The sequence below is a fragment of the Cetorhinus maximus genome, chromosome 8 (assembly GCF_964194155.1).
Source record: "Cetorhinus maximus chromosome 8, sCetMax3.hap1.1, whole genome shotgun sequence".
Lineage (NCBI taxonomy): Eukaryota > Metazoa > Chordata > Chondrichthyes > Lamniformes > Cetorhinidae > Cetorhinus > Cetorhinus maximus.
Genome location: NC_135886.1, coordinates 25,264,514 through 25,285,971, shown reverse-complemented (window position 1 = coordinate 25,285,971; position 21,458 = coordinate 25,264,514). Strand labels below are relative to the sequence as shown.

General features: G+C 39.6%; 1 protein-coding gene across 4 annotated transcripts in view; it reads left to right on the top strand.

The window, feature by feature from the left end:
* Positions 1 to 21,458, top strand: part of kif21b (kinesin family member 21B) — a 168,717-nt gene that overhangs the window by 53,554 nt on the left and 93,705 nt on the right. For all 4 annotated transcript variants that reach the window (XM_078546599.1, XM_078546601.1, XM_078546598.1 and 1 more), the window contains exons 2-6: positions 9,742 to 9,964; positions 11,436 to 11,618; positions 14,034 to 14,183; positions 16,036 to 16,170; positions 19,294 to 19,461. In XM_078546599.1, the coding sequence (XP_078402725.1) occupies positions 9,742 to 9,964; positions 11,436 to 11,618; positions 14,034 to 14,183; positions 16,036 to 16,170; positions 19,294 to 19,461 (859 nt within the window). The remainder of the gene's footprint in view (positions 1 to 9,741; positions 9,965 to 11,435; positions 11,619 to 14,033; positions 14,184 to 16,035; positions 16,171 to 19,293; positions 19,462 to 21,458) is intronic.

The following is a 21,458-nucleotide window of genomic DNA, read 5'->3' as shown; positions in this document are numbered from 1 at the left end:
CCGTGCTGTAGATGGCTGAGTCCATGAGTCAATAGATTATATTGCAGGCAGTGAGTTTAAGAGTGAATTACAGGGTAGGTGCACCTTTTAAGAGGTTTGCAGAAACTGGAAGCCATATGATACACCAGAATCACTAAAACACATACTGCAACTGCTACATGGCATTTGATCTTGACACTTTAAGTATTCTGTTTCAGTGGTAGAGAATGTAAAATTACAAAGAAAAGTATACACTCAGCAAGAATTTCAGTAAAATCTTCTCATTTGAGTGGAATTAATAGGCTTAGCCACAGGAGGCATTGTGTTTTCACATATCAGATGTGCAGGAGGATCTTAATAGGCTGTGACTGAGTGGAGAGTGTTCAAACAAAGGCAAATCTCTTAAATTTAGCTTGGCCCCCTTGAGCCAGTTGATTCCTACATTGTGGTTCTGCTGCTGAGCAGCAGGTGGTATAGAGCACTGCCTGGCTTGCCATGGATATAATGTTCCGGTGCTGATTACATTATCAGTCCGTGACTTTTGCATGTTAAGTAAACTGCTGCTTGCCTTTAGCAGGATTCTAGTCATTGAATGATGGCGTGAATCACCACCATTAACATTACGGTGGCCGTTAACATGTCAATTGAAGGCAGGGTCAATATTTTAACCCTCGCTGAACCCTTTCCTACCTATTATATGGGGGGGTGTTGGGAGGGTGCAGGAGGGGGAGAAATTAAGGCCATTGTGTCAGGGCTTTTTAAAACACATTATAAATAATAATTACTTTTTCATGCTTGGGATGAAATAAGCAATGGCATAGTTGATATTTTAAATTTCTTAACCTGAGATTTTATAAATAAGTTTAAGCAAATCCCTGAAGTGTAGTTTTATTAAATTCGCGTCATAAGTGTTGGGCAGAATATGTCGTATAGATAGCACTCATGAATTATGAAATTGTCATGTGCCGATAAAACACTAGGGCACAGTAAATCACAAATATGGTTTTGAACAAAGTAAGATTAGCAAAGATCAGACTTTCATTTAAAAACTTTCAGTATAAACAGATAAAGAACTGCCATATAAAAATGGGAGCCAATTATTTTCATGCAAATAGGGACTCCCATTGTTAAACAATTAACAGGATACTTGTGTGAGGGAATTTTCGATTTTGAAAGTCCTTTGCAAATGGAGTGAGGTAAAACTGGATAAGGTTTCTAATGCAGTGGCCCACTGGAATTTCTTTTTGATTGAATATTGTCTCTTTGCTGTTCTTTAACATTGCATATTTTCCCAACCACATTCTGAGTGAAATAACTGCAACAGTGTGCACTTATAGGGAAAACTTATGCTGACATAGAGAAGTTATGCAAAATTTTCTTGGATTACCATGAACCGAAGAGAGTTGAAGCTGTGCTTCAGAACAGCAAGAAGAACTTATATTTCTATAGCTTCCTTAATGTAATAAAACATCCCAAGAAGCATATTATATTGTAACAACACCATTTCCCCCTCTGCCTCCCTTCTCAATATTTGGAGTGGACAAGAGCATTTCCTCAAAAAATATGTTGCAAGTGAAAAATAAACAAATTTTATAATTAATTTTTCCCTGACCACACAGACATGTATCCAGTAGTTAAATATTTGTATTCTTGAAACATGTTGTTGTCTTACCCATTCTTTCCTATTCAAATAATTGTCTTTTTTTAAAGAAAAGCTGTATTAATGGGTAAAAAAATTATAAACACAATATGTGACCCAGTTTTGCAAACACTGCCGCTGTTTCCTGTATTGAGTTTTATTGCAGCTGAAGCTTGCAATGATATTAGGAGCTTCCTGGCAAGTGAATGACCTCCATCTCTTGAGGATACTGAGGCACTGAGCTGCACTGCTGTTTGCCTAGTCAGCAATGTGTCAGCATGCAAGCTTTCCTTGCTCATTAGATGTTGTGCCATTGTAATCATTTGAAATGTAAAGACAATTGACCAGGAAATTAACCTTGCCAACTCATTAATGTAGTATTAATGTATAATGTAGCTGATGGCATGCTTTTAAAAAGCCAACACAATATTGCATAAAAGACATTTTATTGATTATCAATGTTTCAAAAGTGTATAAGTGTCTTTGAAGAATGCCATTGTCTTAATGCTTTTCCTTCACAGATTCTGTAGGGCATGCACTGTTTATCAATGTGGGAAAAGATTTTTCATTAGGGATGCGAGGAAGCTTTTAAGAACTAAAAGCTGCGATTTATACTGTGGTTGAGGCCACATGCTTCCCCACTGTATAGTCCTTACAATTATTAGGGTTTTTTTTCACTTTCCAGATACCTTTACATCTATATCTGGAGTGACATATAGTAAGAACCCAGTCTGATACGATCAGGAATGTGCGATAAACTCAGTCTAGATTGTTCATTTGGACACATTGAGGGTAATTTTAAATTTTGATGACAGGTTAAGGTGAGTGATATTGAATTAGCTGCCCATCTCCCGATTTTCACTTCCATTTGGAAGAGGTGTAGAACAAACATGACATCAATCCTTCCATCTTTCTTCAGTTCTGATGAAGGATCATTATCAACCTGAAATGTTAAATCTGTTTCCCTCCACAGATGCTGCCTGACCTGCTGAATATTTTCAGCATTTTCTGTTTTATTTCAGATTTCCAGTATTTTGCTTTTGTTTTACAGTATTGCTTGAGGTCAAATACACCCAATTCACGCAGATATAGGGGAGAATTTTCTCCCTGTTGGACGGGCTGGTCGGGAGTGGGCACGGGGCCAATCGCCACCTGCGACTGGCTGTGTCCAGCGTGACGTGCACCCGGTAGCGCTCAGCGTTACCTGTGCAGGTCGGGGGAGGAAGGAGAGTCGGAATGCAGAAATCTCCGTGAGGCAGGGAGCTGCCTTAGGGAGATTAACTTCAGTGTTAAAGTTGGGAAAAAATAAAAAAATAAAATTATTCAGACATGTCCCCTCAAGTGACAGTGTCACATGAGCTGGGACATGTTTATGAATTCTCATAAATTTTTTTATTTAACTAATAAAACCTTCATGAAACCTCATCCCGCCAGTGGATGAGGTTTCATGAAAAATGAGAAGGCCGCCTGGGCTCTTCGCCTGCCCAGCCAGCCTTAAGGTTGGTTGGGCTGCTTTCTCAATTGAGTTAATTGTTTTATGAATGGTCTTAACAGGCCTTTGGCAGTTCAGCGGGCCGGATGCACGCCCAACATCACCGCACGTCATTTTACACATTGGCATGCAGGGCCCGCCCCCATACGCCGAACAGAAGATTCTGGCCATAGTTTATTTTCTTGGACCAAGTTGTTTAAAGTACCCTGATAACTTTATTAAAATCTGCTTATCCAAGGGGAGCCCCCAAGTATTGACTTGATATTGGTGTAAAGAGACCAATGTGGAGTTCAGATGACAAGAGATCATTCCATGATGAATTCAATTTGCTTGCTGTTGATTGTATGAATTTTGATAACCAAAGAAGAAGCATTATAATGCATTACAGTAGCCTCATTAATGTATCTTATGATGTTATGCAGTGCTAAGCATATATATATTTTCTTTGTAGCCTTTTTTACACAGCCTATCTTTATATTCTTCGCTTCAAACCTCTTCCATGAAGTTCTTAGCTAAATTATTGCACAATGGCTTGGTTCAGTGATTTGTTAGGCCAAAGATCAGCTGAAGCCCTGTTTTTCCCTGTTGTGCATGATATTCTCAGAAGTTACATTCTAAGTATATGGATAATGGATTCAGCAATGGATAATTTCTTCTGAGCTGTGGAACTTATATGTTTCACTATATGTAGGATGGTTTAATCAAATTTTTCCAACAAGGAAACATCTGTGGGGTGTAGGACAAATTGGATAGCTCTTTCGAAGAGGAAGCACGGGCATGATGGGCCAAATTACTGTTTATCTGCCTTATGTTTCTGTGTAGCTTAGAACCATTTCATCCATTCAGCCGATACATGGGAACACCAACACCTGCAAGTTCCCCTCCAAGCCACTCACCATCCTGACTTGGAAATATATCGCCATTCCTTCATTGTCGCTCAGTCAAAATCCTGGAACTCCCTCCCTAACACCACTGTGGATGTACATACACCATATGGACTGCAACGATTCAAGAAGGCAGCTCACCACCATCTTCTCAAGGACAATTAGGGATGGGCAATAAATGCTGGCCTAGCCAGTGCCGCCCATATCCCATGAATGAATTATCCATTATGCCACTTTTTTTAAAGCTTTATTTAATTGATTTTCCTTGATACACTGCACCCCCCACTTCCTCCCACCGTATCTAAGTCCATTGAACTGCTTTGCAGTTATCTTTATGGAAGCTACTATGTACTGATAACTTAGTGAGCAGAATAAGTTTTCCCAGAAGAAGATTTGAAATTTGGGAGAGCAGGAGTTAAAAACGTCTAAGTTTATTAGGTTTGCATTTGTGGTTTTGTGGAGTTCATTCATTTTGGCCCAATCGCTCAACAATATTGAGCTGAACTGAGACTTTATCTCCAGCATTAAAGGCTTAATGGTCTGAGCTAATATTAAACTAATACTTTCATGGCATTTTGGACAATCATAAATGAGCATCTGTGTTAAACTCACAACTGGATACATGAGGTCTCTGTGACAAAAGAGATGCTGTTGTTATAGCATGCATCTGATATTCACTACTTTGGTAATGTGCACTTTTGTTGCAGTTTAAAGCATTTATTCGCCAAAAACATTAATGTTCACTTGTTTGGTTTTTGACTGAACAGTATCTCAACCAACAAAATGACCCTGAGTTTGATTGAAACCCTGCATTATGTTTAAGAATTTAATTGTCTTTGTTGAACCTATCTGAACCTATCTTTACCCATAGCTTTATTCTGATTATAAAGTAATGGACACAACAGAGAGAGCTACAGGGCTGTAAATCAATTTAGGAGCTCCAGTATTCAAGTGAATACCAAAAACAGCAACATGGATTAGTTGTGAATTCTCACTTTTTCTTCCAACTCCCTCTTGAGTCGTGTCCTGGTCCAACAACTTCTTGATTTTAAAATTTGAAAGGAGGACCATGCTCCTTGACATCTGTGTTCATCTAATTTGGTATCATGAGCATCCCAATTTTAATTGCTCTGGCATTGATGGCCATATCTTTGGCTGCCTTAAGAGTCTGAATTCTGGAATTTCCTCCCTACACCTGTAAACCTCTCTATCTCACTTTCTTCCATTAAGACACGACTCAAAACTAACCTCTTTGACCAAGATTTTGGTCATCTGACCCTACATCTTTTTTAAAAGCAAAATATTGCAGATGCTGGAAGTCTGAAATAGTCATATTCGATGTTGTAGGTGTTATATAAGATGTTCTTTTATATCATAAAGGATTTGAGCACAAAAATCAAGGCTGCCTCTCCAGTGCAGCACTGAGGGAGTGCTGTGCTGTTGGAGGTGCCATCTTTCAGATGGGTTGTTTAACCAAATCATCCTTCTCAGGTGAACATAAAAGATCTCATGGAATTATTTTGACGAAGAGCAGGTGAGTTATCTCCATTGTCCTGGCCAATATTTATCCCTCAATCAACATCACAAAAACAAATTCTCTGCATTGGTGTTTGTGGGGCATTTCCTACATTACTCCATTGTCAATCCTTCAAAAACACCTCATTGGCTGTAAAGCGCTTTGGGATGTCCAGTGGTAATGAAAAACACTATATAGATGCAAGTTTGTTTTTTTTACATACCAGATTGCAATTGTGCTGTATTGGGGGATGGTCTCGAATGAAGATGGCATAACCAGTGCATATTAAAGATCATAAACATGCTTGCAAATAAGCTTTTTGATTGATTTTTGAGGTGACTAGGTGCGCTGGATAATGCGTTCTGTGGCAGCGTCACTGCTGTAGCAGTTGAAGGGCATGAGTGCTTTGTGGAAGATTTGAGTGGCAGCTGCAGTCATATTCACAAGAGGACACAGCACTTGACTGGGATACATTCAATGATATGACAGTATCCACTACTCAGGAGAATATGACCTATTCATTTACAATGGTTAGCTGAGCTGATGTACAGGTCATTCAGAAAGTATTACACTTGAGTGTGTTGTGTTAATTTTCTGTCATTTTATAATGTAACATATAGGTTTCCTTCCTATATAAATATTATTATATTATAGGGTAGTTAAAGGACATTGGTTACTAGCTGAAGAGATGGATGAATTCTTTAGTGAAGAGGATGCCTACTTCACAGTATGTTGGGGGGAAGGGAAGAAGATAAAATTGGCTCAACCATTCCGAGTGGTTACAAGCAGTATTGATAGAAACTTGCCAAATTGTAAAATATTGTAAACTTTTCAGTTTTTTTAACCAAGTTAAAAGACTGAGTTGTTTTGGTATTTTCGTTTTTATTATTGGGTTAAAAAACTGGGGGCAGGATTTTTCCCCCGTCGGAGACGAAGTTGAAATGCGCACCTCCGATTGGCGCCCCCAATTGGGGGCGTGCCGCCATTTTACGTGGGCAGGCCAATTAAGGCCCACCTAGCGTGACATCCGCACGGAAGCGCTATGCACTCCTTGTGCAGGCGGCCGGGGGGGGGGGAGAAATCCCTAAACCTGAGAATGCGCTCTTTCGCGCATGCACACAAAAGAGCACACTCATCTCCTTGAGGCTAAGTGCTGCCTCGGGGAGATCACCTCTACTGCCAAAAATATTAAAAATAGAAAATAAAAATTCCCTGACATGTCCCCTCACTCACAATGTCACATAAGTTGGGACATGTCCATAACTTTTTAAAAAACTTTAATAAAATTTTTAAAAACCTACATGAAACCTCATTCCCCCCCCCCACTGCTCACTGATGGGAAAATCCTGCCCCGGGAGAAAATGATGGAAAAACTACAAAACCTGGGTACGTTTGTAGAAAAAATAATTTTTACTTTGAACATCACTAAAGAAAACCGACAAAGGATTTAAACGTACAGCCAAGTTAAATGATAATTCACAATTATTTAAAAGAGCTTGCCATCATGGATAGTTTTTGTTTAAAACCTGAAGTAATCTTGAAGAACCTGTTGTTTATTATGGCTCCAACTAATTAGCTGCCTCGTTGATGGCACGATATTAGAAATTATTGAAGAGTATTTGTGCAAAAGGGAAAATAGTGGATCGGCGTCCCATTTCACACCCTTCCTGATTTACATCCTGTCAGTGGAAAAGGAAAGCAGGCTGCTAATTTATTATGTCCTGTTTTGTGCTACAATCCTGGGCGAATTTCAACCCCTGTGTATCGTAAGTCTACCTTGGATTGACCTCGGACTTTACAGGGCTATTAGTATGGTTGGTTGGAGTGTTGTGCACTGCTCTTCTTGCTCATTATCTAATTAAGAATAAATAAAACTGAGGCTTGTTGCAACACAATGAATAGATTCTTCCCAAAACCACCTAAAGGAGTTCAAAGTTGGCTTAAAATAATTAAAGTTGAACAGGCTTTGTTTCTTTTCCTGCTGAAATTCGGGTTCAGGGATGCATGTATATCATAGCACTGACCTTAGCACAACACATACGACATGCATTGTTTATGCTTAACATCATGGATGCAATCCACACACATCATGCCTAGACCTGATTTTTCATCTTTTCCTCGGATTTGGGAAGAAATTGTTCTTTTAGCAATGTATTGCGCAGACACAAATCAGGAATTTATGAGGGAATTTATTTAGAACTGTTTTAAAGCTCTCCAATGTAACTGATGTACACATTACCATTAACTTAGATCTATCTGACCTTGTTTGTTGCTTCATTATAAGGAACCACATTATTCAAATATTTTTGGTGACAACAAATAATTTTATTTCCTCTACCAGCAAAATTAAATATTGTGTTCGGGGAAACATTACCAGTCACATCTTGTTTATGATTCTCATCTTCCCTGGAATGAAATCTTTGTACAAGTAACATAATAGAAAAAAGTAAAATACTGCGGATGCTGGAAATCTAGAACAAAAACAAAAATAGCTGGAAAAACTCAGCAGGTCTGACAGCATCTGCGGAGAGGGATATAATAGAAAGCTCCTCAACTTTGATCAATTAAAAACTGGCTTTCTGGTTTCAATGTGCACTATGGCATTTTCTAACTCTAATGAATAGAAATGCATTAAACAGCCAATTGGCTCGATCTGTATCTGTAAGAGAAGATATATTCTAACTTTTAGCATTGTTAGGGTGAGGATGATGGACTTACAGCTTCTCATGAAATGTGGGGAATGTTTGAGTAAATTATGTATGTCAGCAGCTATGCTTTGCATGTTAATGATCCATACATTTATGTGAAGATTCAGTCACCGGGGAAAGTGTTTATGATGCTAGGCTATGGTTTAGATGGAGATAGCACTTCAGGCAGATGCCCTGGGCATCCCTGCAGTTTGCTTTTGAGGGATCTGGCAAGAGGGCAGTATTATCTTACCAAGCAATTGGTGAAGGAACAAGGAAAGCAAGTGTGGTATTATGAATGATGATAGGTAAATAGCAGGAAGCTGCCAGTTTAACTAAGAGGCTTCTGTTTTTATTCAAAGTAGTATGTGGCAGGTGCACCTTCAGAGCAGGGGAAGAGAGCTTCCTACTCTGATCGAGAGAGACCCAGACAAATGATTTCAGCAGCTATCAAGAAGGTTTAAGAGGAAAATCCATAGTACTGAACACAGCCTCCCTAAATATGAGAAAAAGATTAACCATATTCTGCAACTGGTCCTGAACCACAGTATTTTTTATTAAAAATACTGACAAACATAAAGGCCGGAATTTTACAGCCCCGTCATGGCGGAACAGAGGGGTGCCCAACGTGATTTCTTAACAATAACAGCCTACTTCTTAAGGCAGATAGCACCTGAATGGTAACTTTGGGAGCAGATTTTCATGGGAGCATTCTGCTGCTGACCTGTTATTTCACTGGCAGGTGGAAAGTTTGCCTGCATCCCACCCTCAGAGATGTGTGCCAATTAAGGGAGGGCCAGTTAGCCTAGCCCTTCAGCTTTCCTGAATATTTTTCTCTTAATTTCTCATAAACTTCCCGTTGTATGTCTCATGGAGTGGAATGCTTTGTATGAATATTATGGCTTCTAAGCTGTCGTGGTAATTTCTATTTTTGCGTAGAAAAATTAAACAGTGCAATTCAACTTGTTGTTGCTTCATTGTAACATATTGCTGTAATATGTTGGCCTTCAGTGCGTCAGTTTGACCACTAGCTGAGGTACAGAAGCTTTTGCTTTCAAATTAGCCCTGTGTTATCAGATTCCATGATTCAGATGTTTCCAGGTACAGGAAGTGGTTGATTTCCTATAAGGCACTCATTGTAAAATATTTCCCTTAGCTAATAGGAGTAGTCCATTCAAGTTCTAGACCCTCTCTATAATGCTTCTTTTGAGACTCTAAAATGCACAGTTAAAACTGGGAAATTTGCCCAGACGGTTTTGCAGATGTCATAATGAGGCTTAAACAATGCATGTCTAGTGGAAGTTGTGATATGCCGAACAGTGTTAAAGCGGAGTCAGGATTGAAGGGAAGAATTTCTCTATCTGACAAAAATGTGAACATTCAATGTGTCCATTTCCAGTGATTTTACTTTGAAAAATTTCATCTTTTTAAAATTGGTTTCTTTTGTTTTATTCTTTGAAATTTTATATCCCAAATGAAAATATCTAGTTGGTAACCGATGTATTGGAAAGTTGCCAGTATCGTTTTCAATTTTCCTCCCACAGAATCCGTCCACAGTCAGCCAAAGAGAAGATCGAAGGATGCCATATCTGTACATTGGTTACACCTGGGGAGCCACAAGTCATCCTGGGGAAAGACAAGGCTTTCACATTTGACTTTATGTTTGACATAGATGCCAGACAAGATGAGATATATAAATCTTGTGTACACAAGCTTGTGGAAGGGTGCTTTGAAGGTTATAATGCAACAGTGTTTGCTTATGGGCAGGTAAGAGCTAAATGCTAACATGCCAGAAATATGATAATATATTAGGAAGAGTAAGTGGGGTGATGAATTATGTTTATTACATTTTGCAAGATTCATAATAAAGACCAGGCAATATATTACAAGGCTCTAATTCACTCGAGGGTTCCTATAACCTCATAAATACTTGATTGGGACACTAGTTGGTGCATGGGGTAGAACAGTGTCATGTCATCACAATCCATCAGTATAGATATTATCATGAATAAACTCCAAAGTATGCCTGCCAAGACTTAAGTTGGCTGCAAAAACACAAGAAGAAATAAAAATAGAAGTTAGCTGCCTTAAAAAATTCCGTTGTGTGTGTACAATTATACAATAAAAATAAAATGCTTAGGAGTAAGATTTTTGGTGAGAGCATGATGCTTTGTCAAGAAAAGGTGTACTGTGACACTCAAAACTGGCGACATTTTTCAAAAGATTCAGTATTTGCAATTATGTGACTTAAAATGGAAATGTCATCATACATACGAACATACGAATTAGGAACAGGAGTAGGCCATTCAGCGCCTCGAGCCTGCTCCGCCATTTGATAAAGTCATGGCTAATTTGATTGTGGCCTCAACTCCACATTCCACCAACCCGCAATAACCTTTGACTCCTTTGTTCGTCAAGAACCTACCTAATCCTGCCTTAAAAAATTAAGTGACCCTGCCTTCACCACTTCTGGGGAAAAGAGTTCCAAAGACACTCAATCCTCTAAGAGAAGAAATTTCTTCTCATCTCCATCTTAAATGGAAGACCTCTTATTTTTAAACTGTGTCCCCTGGTTCTGATCACTCCCACAAGGAGAAGCATCTTTTCAGCATCCATCCGGTAAAGTCCCCTCGGGATCTTTGATGTTTCAATAAGATCACCTCTCCTTCTCCTGAACTCCAACGGATACAAGCCCAGCATATCCAACCTTCCCTTGTAAGATAACCATCCCCCAACCAGCGCCATCCCAGGTTTCAGTTGAATGAACCTCCTCTGAACTGCTTCTCACGCATTTATATCCTTCTTTAAATAAGGAGAACAAAACTGTACACAGTATTCTAGATGTGGTCTCACCAACGTCCTGTACAACTGTAGCAAAACATCCCTACTTTTATATTCCACTTTCCTTGCAGTAAACGACAACATTCCATTTGCCTTCCTATTTGCCATCAATCACATGCAAAGGAGAATAAACCACTGATAGAAACCTTGGTACTAAGTGATGTGGTGTTGTACTTGCACTGGCTGCTTCACCTAGTTGAAGAATATGTGCATCCTTTGTGATCTATCCTGACTGAGGTGGGATTTTTCTGAACGGTTTGAGCAGATGGAGTTTGCCTCCCTTCTGTTTTAAAACCCTGTATTGAAAACCATGTTAAATTTATGCCACCACTTGCCCAGAATCAATGTTGAATTGTTTCATGAGATTTCCATCTTGTGTCACTTCTTCTCTTTCTAGACTGGTTCTGGGAAGACCTACAGCATGGGCACAGGGTTTGATGTGAACATAACAGTGGAAGAGCACGGAATAATACCGCGTGCAGTCAAGCATCTTTTTGAAGGAATTACAGAGCGAAAGCGAGTGGCTCAGGAGCAAGGAAAACAGCCACCAGAGTTTAAAGTGACTGCTCAGTTTCTGGAGGTTTGTCCGCAGATTCTCTGCATTTTACAATAAGATTCAGGGGCCTCAATGTATTAGCAAATATCACCATTCTCAGATGAAAGCAGACTTAATTCAATGCTCAGGCAATTGAGTTCTGTCTCATTCATATGCCTGTGGTCACTCATGATCAATGTTGCTTCACATTGGGCAGAATCTTCGGCTCGGCAAGCGGGGGCGGGCCCCGCTCACCGACGCGTAAAATGACACGCAGTGAAATCGGGCGTGCGTCCCGACGTCACCGCGCAGCATTCAGATCTTCAGTTCGGTGGGTGCGCAGCCGAGTTGGCTGCGTGCCTGCTGAGCTGTCAAAGGCCTATTAAGGCCATTTAAAAATGAATTAAACTAATTAACTGAGCTGCCCGTCCAACCTTAAGGTTGGCCTTAAATGCGGCCTTCCTTCGCATTTATCATGAAACCTCATCCACGGGCGGGATGAGGTTTCATGAAGGTTTTTAAAGCTTAATAAAAATTTATAACAAAATTCATTGACATGTCCCGGCTCATGTGACACTGTCACATGAGGGGACGTCTTAAATTTTTTTTTCTCTTTATTAAAATTTTCAACAATAAAACTGATCTCCCTGCAGCAGCTCTTTGCCTCAGGGAGATTTCGGCGCTCTTTTGTGCGCATGCGCGAAAGAGCACAGATCCCGACTCAGCCTACTCCCCCTCCCGCCCGCACAGCGCTGCTGGGTGTGTGTCGCACTGGGCAGCCCTTAATTGGTCCGCCCACGTAAAATGGCAGCGCACAGCTGATGGCGGGCGGCGATCGGCTACATGCCTACCCACGCCTGCTCCCCGTCAAACCCCCCTCCCCCCCCTGACAGGGAGAAAATTCTCTCCATTGTGTACACGCTATACCTCTGATTATATAAGAAAGAGGCATTAAGGGTTGTTCTGTAGGTTCACAGAAAAAAACTACAGAAGAATGCAAATTGAATAAAGCCAAAAGTACAAAAATCAACCTAGTCCAATATTTTATTCAATTCTCAAAACTAAATAAAATAACATTGATCCTGAGTTTTCTCTCGGTCTTGTAACGTATCCATGAAGTAACCTGGATGAGTGAGAAGGTGTGTGGGTGGGAAATGGGGCAAGGTGACAGTAACACTGGGCCTTTACTCTGAAGATAATTATGAGGGAGTGTGAGTGAGTGAAAACCAGAGGAATGTGGGACCAATAGGATGATGTCATTCCCACTTTGTTCCATAGTGTAAATAGAGCTCATAAGAGTGTTCTGGGCTGGAACCATGATAAGAGAAATTCCTGGCCTGGTATAATTGGCCCTCTTGTAAGGAAGACTGATTTCCACTTTGTACAGATATTGCAGCTAAATGTACTGTCCCCTCCCAATGGCAGTTGGTCAGCAGTGCTACATTTTGCAGCTCCCCCCCTCCCCCCTGCCCCCCACACCCCTCTGCTCCACTTGGCCACTCAACTCGTGCTCACATATAGTCAGGGACATCTGCTTATATTATACTAATTGCCTGGCCAAGAAACTCCAGTAGGCTCAGGCTTCCTGATTAACAACTGGGTACGATCCCTCAGATAGAAGCAAAAAACTGCGGATGCTGGAAATCCAAAACAAAAACAAAAGTACCTGGGAAAAACTCAGCAGGTCTGACAGCATCTGCGGAGAGGAACACAGTTAACGTTTCGAGTCTGTATGACTTCTGTTGAAGAGTCATACGGACTCGAAACGTTAACTGTGTTCCTCTCCGCAGATGCTGTCAGACCTGCTGAGTTTTTCCAGGTATTTTTGTTTTTGTTTTGGGTGCGATCCCTCCTCTGCCATCCTTATGGCAGCAGAAGGGGATTGATGATGTTTAGGTCTCATTATGCTGAAAATTTTAAAATAGTATAGATAAATATGAGCACTCTAATTGAGATGTTTCAAAAGTGATTTTTAAAAAATTCTTTTATGGGATATGCGTCACTGGTAGGGCCAACATTTATTGCCCATCCCTAATTGCCTTTGAGAAGGTGGTGGTGAGCCACTTTCTTGAACCGCTGCAGTCCATGTGTTATAGCCATACCCATAGTGCTGCTGGGAAGGGAATTCCAGGATTTTGATCCCATGACAGTGAAGAAACAGAGATATAGTTCCAAGTCAAGATAGTATGTGACTTGGAAGGGAACTTATTGGCGGTGGAAATTCCCATGCGTCTGCTGCTCATGTCCTTCTAGATGGTAGAGGCAGTGGGTTTGGAAGGTGCTGCTGAAGGAACCTTGATGAGTTACTGCAGTGCATCTTGTATATAGTAAACACTGCTGCCACTGTGCGTCACTGGTGGAGGGAGTGAATGTTGAAGTTGGTGGATGGGGTGCAGATTAAGCCTCTTGCCTTCAGACCTGTGTTTAAAGATGTATCCTGTATCATATATATCTTTGCAGCTTTACAATGAAGAGATACTGGATCTATTTGACAGCACACGTGACCTGGATTCACGGCAGAGGAAATCTAACATTAAAATTCATGAAGGTGCCAATGGAACGATTTACACCAGTGGGGTTGTCTCACGTATTGTGAATTCAGAACAAGAGGTTGGTGCAAAAACAACTAGGCATATTGTAATTCATGTTGTATTTCTGATAGATCATTTAAAAGGTTTTTTGATCAAACCTGGTCATGAATAGTTTAAAACAAATTTGCCTGTCCATTTCTGGTTCTAGTTCTTGTGCATTATTTTATCAGCTGCTGTTTAAAATGTTGATAAGATGTATGTGTGTATTGGGGAGGGGAATGGATAATGGCAATCATGCTGTGAGAGAGAACAGATAATAGGCTTTCTGCAGAGGAGGTTGACAGCAGGGAATGAATTGTGATCAACCATGAGATTAATGAAAGTTGATTTGCTCTGTCAAGAGTAGGAACCAGAGCCCTTCATATTCACTCAGCCTTCCTCATGACCTAGATTATTTTTTTCTTGTTTAACCTATGCTACTTACAGTTCAGCATGATGAGTTGTAGGTGCATGGGACCTGACAGAGCTGTTCTAAAGCTACAATTTATTGTGTTGATGTATGGCATGAATGGGTAGGTACTATATTACATTTTTCAAGTGATGCATCTTGAGGCACAACATCCATATATGTATTAAAACTCCCATTTTTAAAGTTATAAAATATAATTTGATTAGATTTTTGGCAATACTGATTGTATGCCTAGGTGAAGAAAATAGTTTAGTGCTCAATTATTATTTCTAATAAAATGTTTCTTCTGTTTGTACATGGAGATAAGTAGATGTCTGTACCATAATGTGTCTTATTATATGATAAATTTGATGACACTTATTCCCTCCCTATCAAAAGGCACTGAGTTTTGCTAGGGTTCGGTTCCATTGGAACCAACAGCCCTCAAAAAGCTTACCCAAGTGTCCATCCTTCAATGAGTGTTAGTGCATTATTAAATAATGCAGAGCATAACTGTTGAACCTGATCCTATGTTCTGCCAATTCAATTTCTAACAGGGAATAGAACTGAACATTCATGTGACTTTTCTTCCCCTCCAGACTTGAAAAACATTGAATCTATTTGTAGAAATCCCCTATTCTTCACTTGAGATCAGCTGACTCAGTACAGACTGAGAAGCAAAACTAAGCCATTCAGTGGCATTTAACAGTGTTTCTACCCAGCTGGTTATCTGAGTAGCTTCCAAGTCGTATTTGAGTGATTTTTATCAGCAGCTCCTCAAAACCAACTATAATGCAGCCTATTTAAAAATAAATAAAATAATGTATATGGTATGTATCTTTTAAAAATTTAGATATAGGCTTGTAGTATTTATTTTCTGTTTCCTTATACAGACCTATAATTCAAACTGAAATTAAAAATCACTAGGGGTTAATTGTTCCTTTTGGATTCCATTTCACTGGCACTTTTAGCTTTAATAGACCAAACTGCCTCACTGGTGAGTTTATTCGAAAATCTTTTGAGACTACCTTTAATTAGTTGATATTTCAGCTTACATACTTATTCTGAAGTAAAAATGTCCATTTGAGGAAGATAACTCCAGTGAATTTAAATAAATTTAAGAAAACACAAAGTATTGACACCATGAATACCATTTTTCTCATTCATTTTTTTTTGGAGCCTGGGACCAGAATGCTAGCAAAGGCCAGCAGCCATTAGTACAGATATCTACCAATAACCTTAGGCTTGACAGAAGTTCATAATTGTTAGAGAGTTAAGTCTTCTATTTCACTATACAATGGAGACGCCCTCTATTGTCATAAATATGACATCTCTTTAGAACTGCAACGAGCAACTAACAGTACCCTCCTCCATGTGTTTTTGACAGCCCCAATTGGGAATACCCAGCTATGTGGAGATTTGGTTTGTGACCTTAATTCAAGTCATCAGAGAGCTGGTGAAAAGGATGATTTTTGTTTTGCAGATGATACAATGTTTGAAGCTCGGTGCTCTTGCTCGCACCACTGCAAGCACACAGATGAATGCGGAGAGTTCCCGTTCCCATGCTATATTTACAATCCACATCTGCCAAATGAGGGTCTGCTCCAGGCAAGATATGGTATGTTCCCGAGTCACAGCTAATGCTGAATAGTAATTCTGGGGTAAAATAGAAGGGGGATTATTCAGTGGAACTTGTATTATACAAATGCAGCCAATGAAAACTACATGGGTCCCCTTCAACCGGCAAAACTGCTGTGTATAAAATCTCTGAGGTTTCATGATCTGACTTTATAGACTTCAAAAAAATTATGAGCCTCCCATCAGATGAAAAGGAACACATGGAGCAAATCATTACACTTACATTCTTTTAAGCAATTTGATCTACCAATTACATAGCAGCACCCACTGGGACTGGAGGGCAAGTAGGATGTAAAAAGGGGATAACTGCACAGAGATCTCTCTTTCCAAATAGGGATAATGGAAAACGAACACAGCAAAGTAACAATAAATATTGTGATTTCCATAACCTTTGTTTCACTGAATCCCTTTCATTTGTGGTTTAGTATCTCTGTTTTATTGGTAATTTTTGCCTTTTCCTCTTTTAATGTTTCCTTTGACTTCACATATACTTTAGCCATCACAACCCAGCATTTTAGTTTGAGCAACTTGTACAAAGATAGCATTAAGCCTCATCATCTAATTTGTTTTTCAAAACTACTATGATCATGTGAATATGACGGAATTATGGAAAGATTGGTGAGAAAATGAGATTAAAAGCTATTAATAGGCACAGTAACTATTCTAAACAGCCCGAGCAACAAGGACTTTATCCCATTCTGAGAATATCTGAGTAATCATAGTGGGCATTGAAGAGCATCATGTTTTTTTATGTTAACTACACTAGAGACCTGAATAAGACCTTTTTGAATTTGTGTTCTCTAACGAGTTAGAATTCATTAAGTATCATAACTGATACAAAACCAGGTACGCATATTAATTTATGTCAGACAGCTCAAAAGAAATGAAATTAAATAAAGCTTACTTTTAATTGCTGCCTCACTTTTGAAAACTTTGCTCTTCTGAAGGTAGTGATTAATGGTGGGCTTTTGCGTGGGACTGGTAAAATTTTTGTACCTCACTCGGGTGACTATTTGTTTTTCATGTGGAAGCCTAAACAGTTCATGTTGAAAGTTATGTGACAGTGTGAGCAATACAGTCAGATCTCATCTAGAGATTAGAAGCAGAGGCCATGGTTGTTTTCTCTTGTATCACCCCTCCACCACAATGCAGCTTGAAGTTGTTGCAGCTAGTTGTGACAACGCCACTGCTTCCTTGGCTGTAAACAACTAAATTCATTGCAGATTTTGGATCACAAGTTAGAATATTTTGGCTTTGTGGACTTGACACGAAACCAGATCAGTGCATTTACTTCTTATCCATCATCAGCACTCATTTATGCATTCTCTGAGTTGGTTCTGTTTTTATTCAATATAATCACCCAAATACCAATGTTTGCTCTTCAGGTCTCCTGCAGTTTAAGCAGCCTAAGGCCAGTGTTTAAGGCTTCCTAATTTATATAGAAATGAAAAGCTGATTATTGGTAAAAGTGATCATGAAGCTATGGGATTGTCGTAAAAACCCAACAGGTTCATTAATGTCCTTTCAGGAAGAAAGCCTCCTGTCCTTGTCTGGTCTGGTGTTTATGTGGCTCCAGTTCCACAACAATATGGTTAACTTTTAACTACTCTCTGAAGTGCCTGGCAAGCTACTCAGCTGTATCAAGCTGCTACAAAGCACAACAAGAATTGCAGCAATACAAGAAGAAGACCTATCACTGCCACTCTATAAAGTGGTAACAATCACAGTAACTAAGCATGAATAGATGATGATCAGGCCCTGACTGATGCTTCTTGTAACATAATTTATTTTAAATTAATTTATTTTGAGTACCTATTTTAATTTCATTTCGGCATCAAAATGAAACTGCACCAAGTGTGGAAAAATTAAATTATTGGCAATTTTTGCCAATCAGTTGAATCTAAATTGGATAATTGTACCAGATCTGTACATTATCTGACAAGTTGCACTTTTGTAATTGATATATTTAAACATGATTAGAAATGGGCCTCTGTTATTCTGTTATGAAACCTTATTCATATAAGAGTTAAAGAGGCTTCAAATAATCCAGGATGACTTTCCACTTTTTTGTTATCTCTGACTCTAATAAGGTTTATTTTCTCATGAGTTCCCTAGAGTTGGCTTCTTGGCAATTTGATTTGACAAGATTAGGAAAAAACAACTCCTGTACTACATTAATTTCTGGTTCTTGGCTAAATCCCTCACCACATAACCATTCCCACTGACCACATTGCCGCTTCATTTGATGTTACTTACAATCCTAATCTTGTCACTGGTGTTAAGAAATAAACATGCCCTTGGAATAAAACCTTCTAAGGTTGAGTGGGAGTTGAGCTGACGGTAGGCTGAATTTATTATAGGCGATGACATTTTTGTTAAATTTGAAGGAGACGATTCATTTTGATGGGGTTGATGTGCTAGATGAATTTACTGGCATGAGGGGAGAGTTACTGGGGATGTTAATGTGTTTGAAACTGGGTTTTATACCAGCTTTTGTGCCTGTTGCTGCCAATCTCAAATTTAAAAGTTCTGGGAGTCATGGTCAAAAGTTGTAAGCGCTGTTGACAGTACCAACATGTAGGTGAGTTCCACTTCTTAAGTGTTTCATCTCAGCTTGGTTGTAGCATCTACCTCTGAGTCAAGTTCATGGGTTCAAGCCCCATTCCAAGACATGAGCACATACTTTATAGAGACACTTTCATTAAGAACTGAGGAAGTGTTGCATTATCAAAGGTGTTGTCCTTCAGATAAGATTTTAAACCAAACTGACCCATTGGGCTAGTCTAAGAAATCTGAAGACATTTTTCAAAGAAGAATGGGCATGTTCTCATCATGCCCTGGCCAATATTCACCCTTGAAAATCATTAATGAAACAGGTTAACTGACCATAATCTCATTTGGCGTTTGTGGGCACTTATTTGCAATTGGGCCACTGTGTTTGCCGGCAAAAAAACACCAGCGACCACAGTTCAAAGAAATGTGTTCGCTGTGAAGAACTTTAGGATCTGTAAACAATGAAGGCGTCACATACATGAAAGTAATTCTTTTTAGAAAATTTCTGATTGAATCACTGTTTGTATTGCTGTAACCATCTACTCTTCAGGTAAATGGGGAGGTGAATGGAGTGGCACATGAATCACAACCAGTGAATGAGTATGAAACACTCATGGCCAAATTCCATTTTGTTGACCTTGCTGGTTCAGAAAGGCTGAAGCGCACGGGAGCGACAGGAGAGCGGGCCAAGGAAGGCATTTCCATCAACTGTGGTCTGGTAAGGAGGAAAACAAAACTATTTCACTCTCACATTGAAATTTACAATTGAATATGCTATCCCAGTGTGCGTGCAGTGTTTTCGATATTTTTTCGAACATCCCGGTTCTGTTTCAAGTCATTAGCATGAAGAATTCACTGTGATGAAACACAATGCACCCTCATGATGATTGACCTGTTAGGTCTTTTTGTGGTTCATACTGGTAGAAATCCAATAAATAATATTTGACAAAAAGCCTATAACCGGAGCATTGGTGCTGTGCAGCATTCATTTGTCTGTCCATAACCTGTTAAAACTTCCGTATATGCTGTATGGGTTTTCCCAGATTGCAGTCTTGTAAGTTTATTTTTTTCTGCCAGGTCAACAAGACCTGTGGGGTCAGGAGCTGGCATGACTGGAACAGATTCTAGAAAACTATATAAAAACAGCCACTTGGATTACAAATGTGCGCTTCTTTAATAACCGGATTTAGGAATAGTAAAACAAAAAGTATCCAAATGCAGAAAATCCCAATTCTTTCTTGACGCATTTCCGTGGATGTCAACATCACAAAAACAGATAATCTGGTCATTATCACATTGCTGTTTGTCAGAGTTTGCTGTGTGAAAATTGACTGCTATGTTTCCTACATTACAGCAGCGACTACACTTCAAAAGTATTTCATGGGCTGTTAACTGCTTTGGGACTGCCTGTGGTCATAAAAGACGTGATATAAATACAGCAAAATCCCAATGAGTCAAATCCCAGGGGATCCGCCTACAAATTTGTGTCAGCGGATCCTTGTGATAGCCATGGAGGCCCCATTCCCACATGAATGTGTCTCTGTGTAACTCAATATGCCTACAAATGTGGTCAATGTCAAAAGCAACAGATTCAAATGCCAAAGGAAAGCACAGTAAAGCAGTAAATGTGTGAAAAAGTCTTAATTAAATTTGTTCAAACCTTACAACGGCCTGGCCTTGTAAAAGGTCGGAGATTTGCTTTGAAAAATGTCAGGAGTTAGCTCCAGAAAAGCTCTGTGATCTTTTCCTACTTGGTGTGCTGCCCTCAGATGTGTGAGATACAGTTCGTCATGCCGTCAGTGCAGTCAAACTTGTCTTCGGTGTTTTTGTGCTGCGGTGCGAAATCCCGGAGAATCTCTATGGCCTTGTGGCATCGGCTAGGGAAACAGGCAGGTGAGTGGGCAGGCATTCATCAGATTCTTCAGCATCATCATACTTCACCATCTCTCCCAGCGAGAATGCTTTTAACTTTCTCTCAGATTTTAGCTATGCTTGCAGGCTTTACATGCCCTTTCACAGGGAGATCTCTCTCTCAAATGATAGCTTGCCCAATGCTGTATGATTTTGCGCCCTTGTGAGGTCTAACTCCACTCTGATCGGTTGGGACGGTCACCAAAAAGGTTTGGCAAATTCGGCTAATCCAGAGTTACCAGTGTGGAATTTTGGCTGATCACAAGCTATTTGCTATTCTGCTGGTGGAAATGGTTGACAACTTCGACATCACCAGAATTTTATGTCATCCACGTTTGACTCATTGCGATTTCACTGTACAAGTTTTTCTTTCTGGTATTGCTCTGCTGTTTCTAAATACTTATTTTCAAATAATCTCATTGGGTTATTTACATAAACCAAACAGTTGCATGAATTGCTTGTTTTTGAATCAGTGCTTTTATCTTGCTGAAGACTTAATTGCACTGCCTACTACAGACCTGTTCACCTGTGGAGAATGGGCAGTTTGTTGGAAATGGCACTATCTAGGGAGCTATGTAATTAGAAGCAAGGCAAAATTGTATTTTGTATCATTTGCACAGTATGACTGCAACTGTTTGGCACACCCATGATCATCCTTGTTTACTCCTTTTTCTCTAAGGAGGTTTATGTTGCACTGGTTAGAAGGGGACTAAAAACCTTTAATATAAATTGAGGATTTCACTGGCCTCATTCCAAACGTAACCACAGTGCAATTTTGGAGCAATTTCTAACTGCTTTTATACT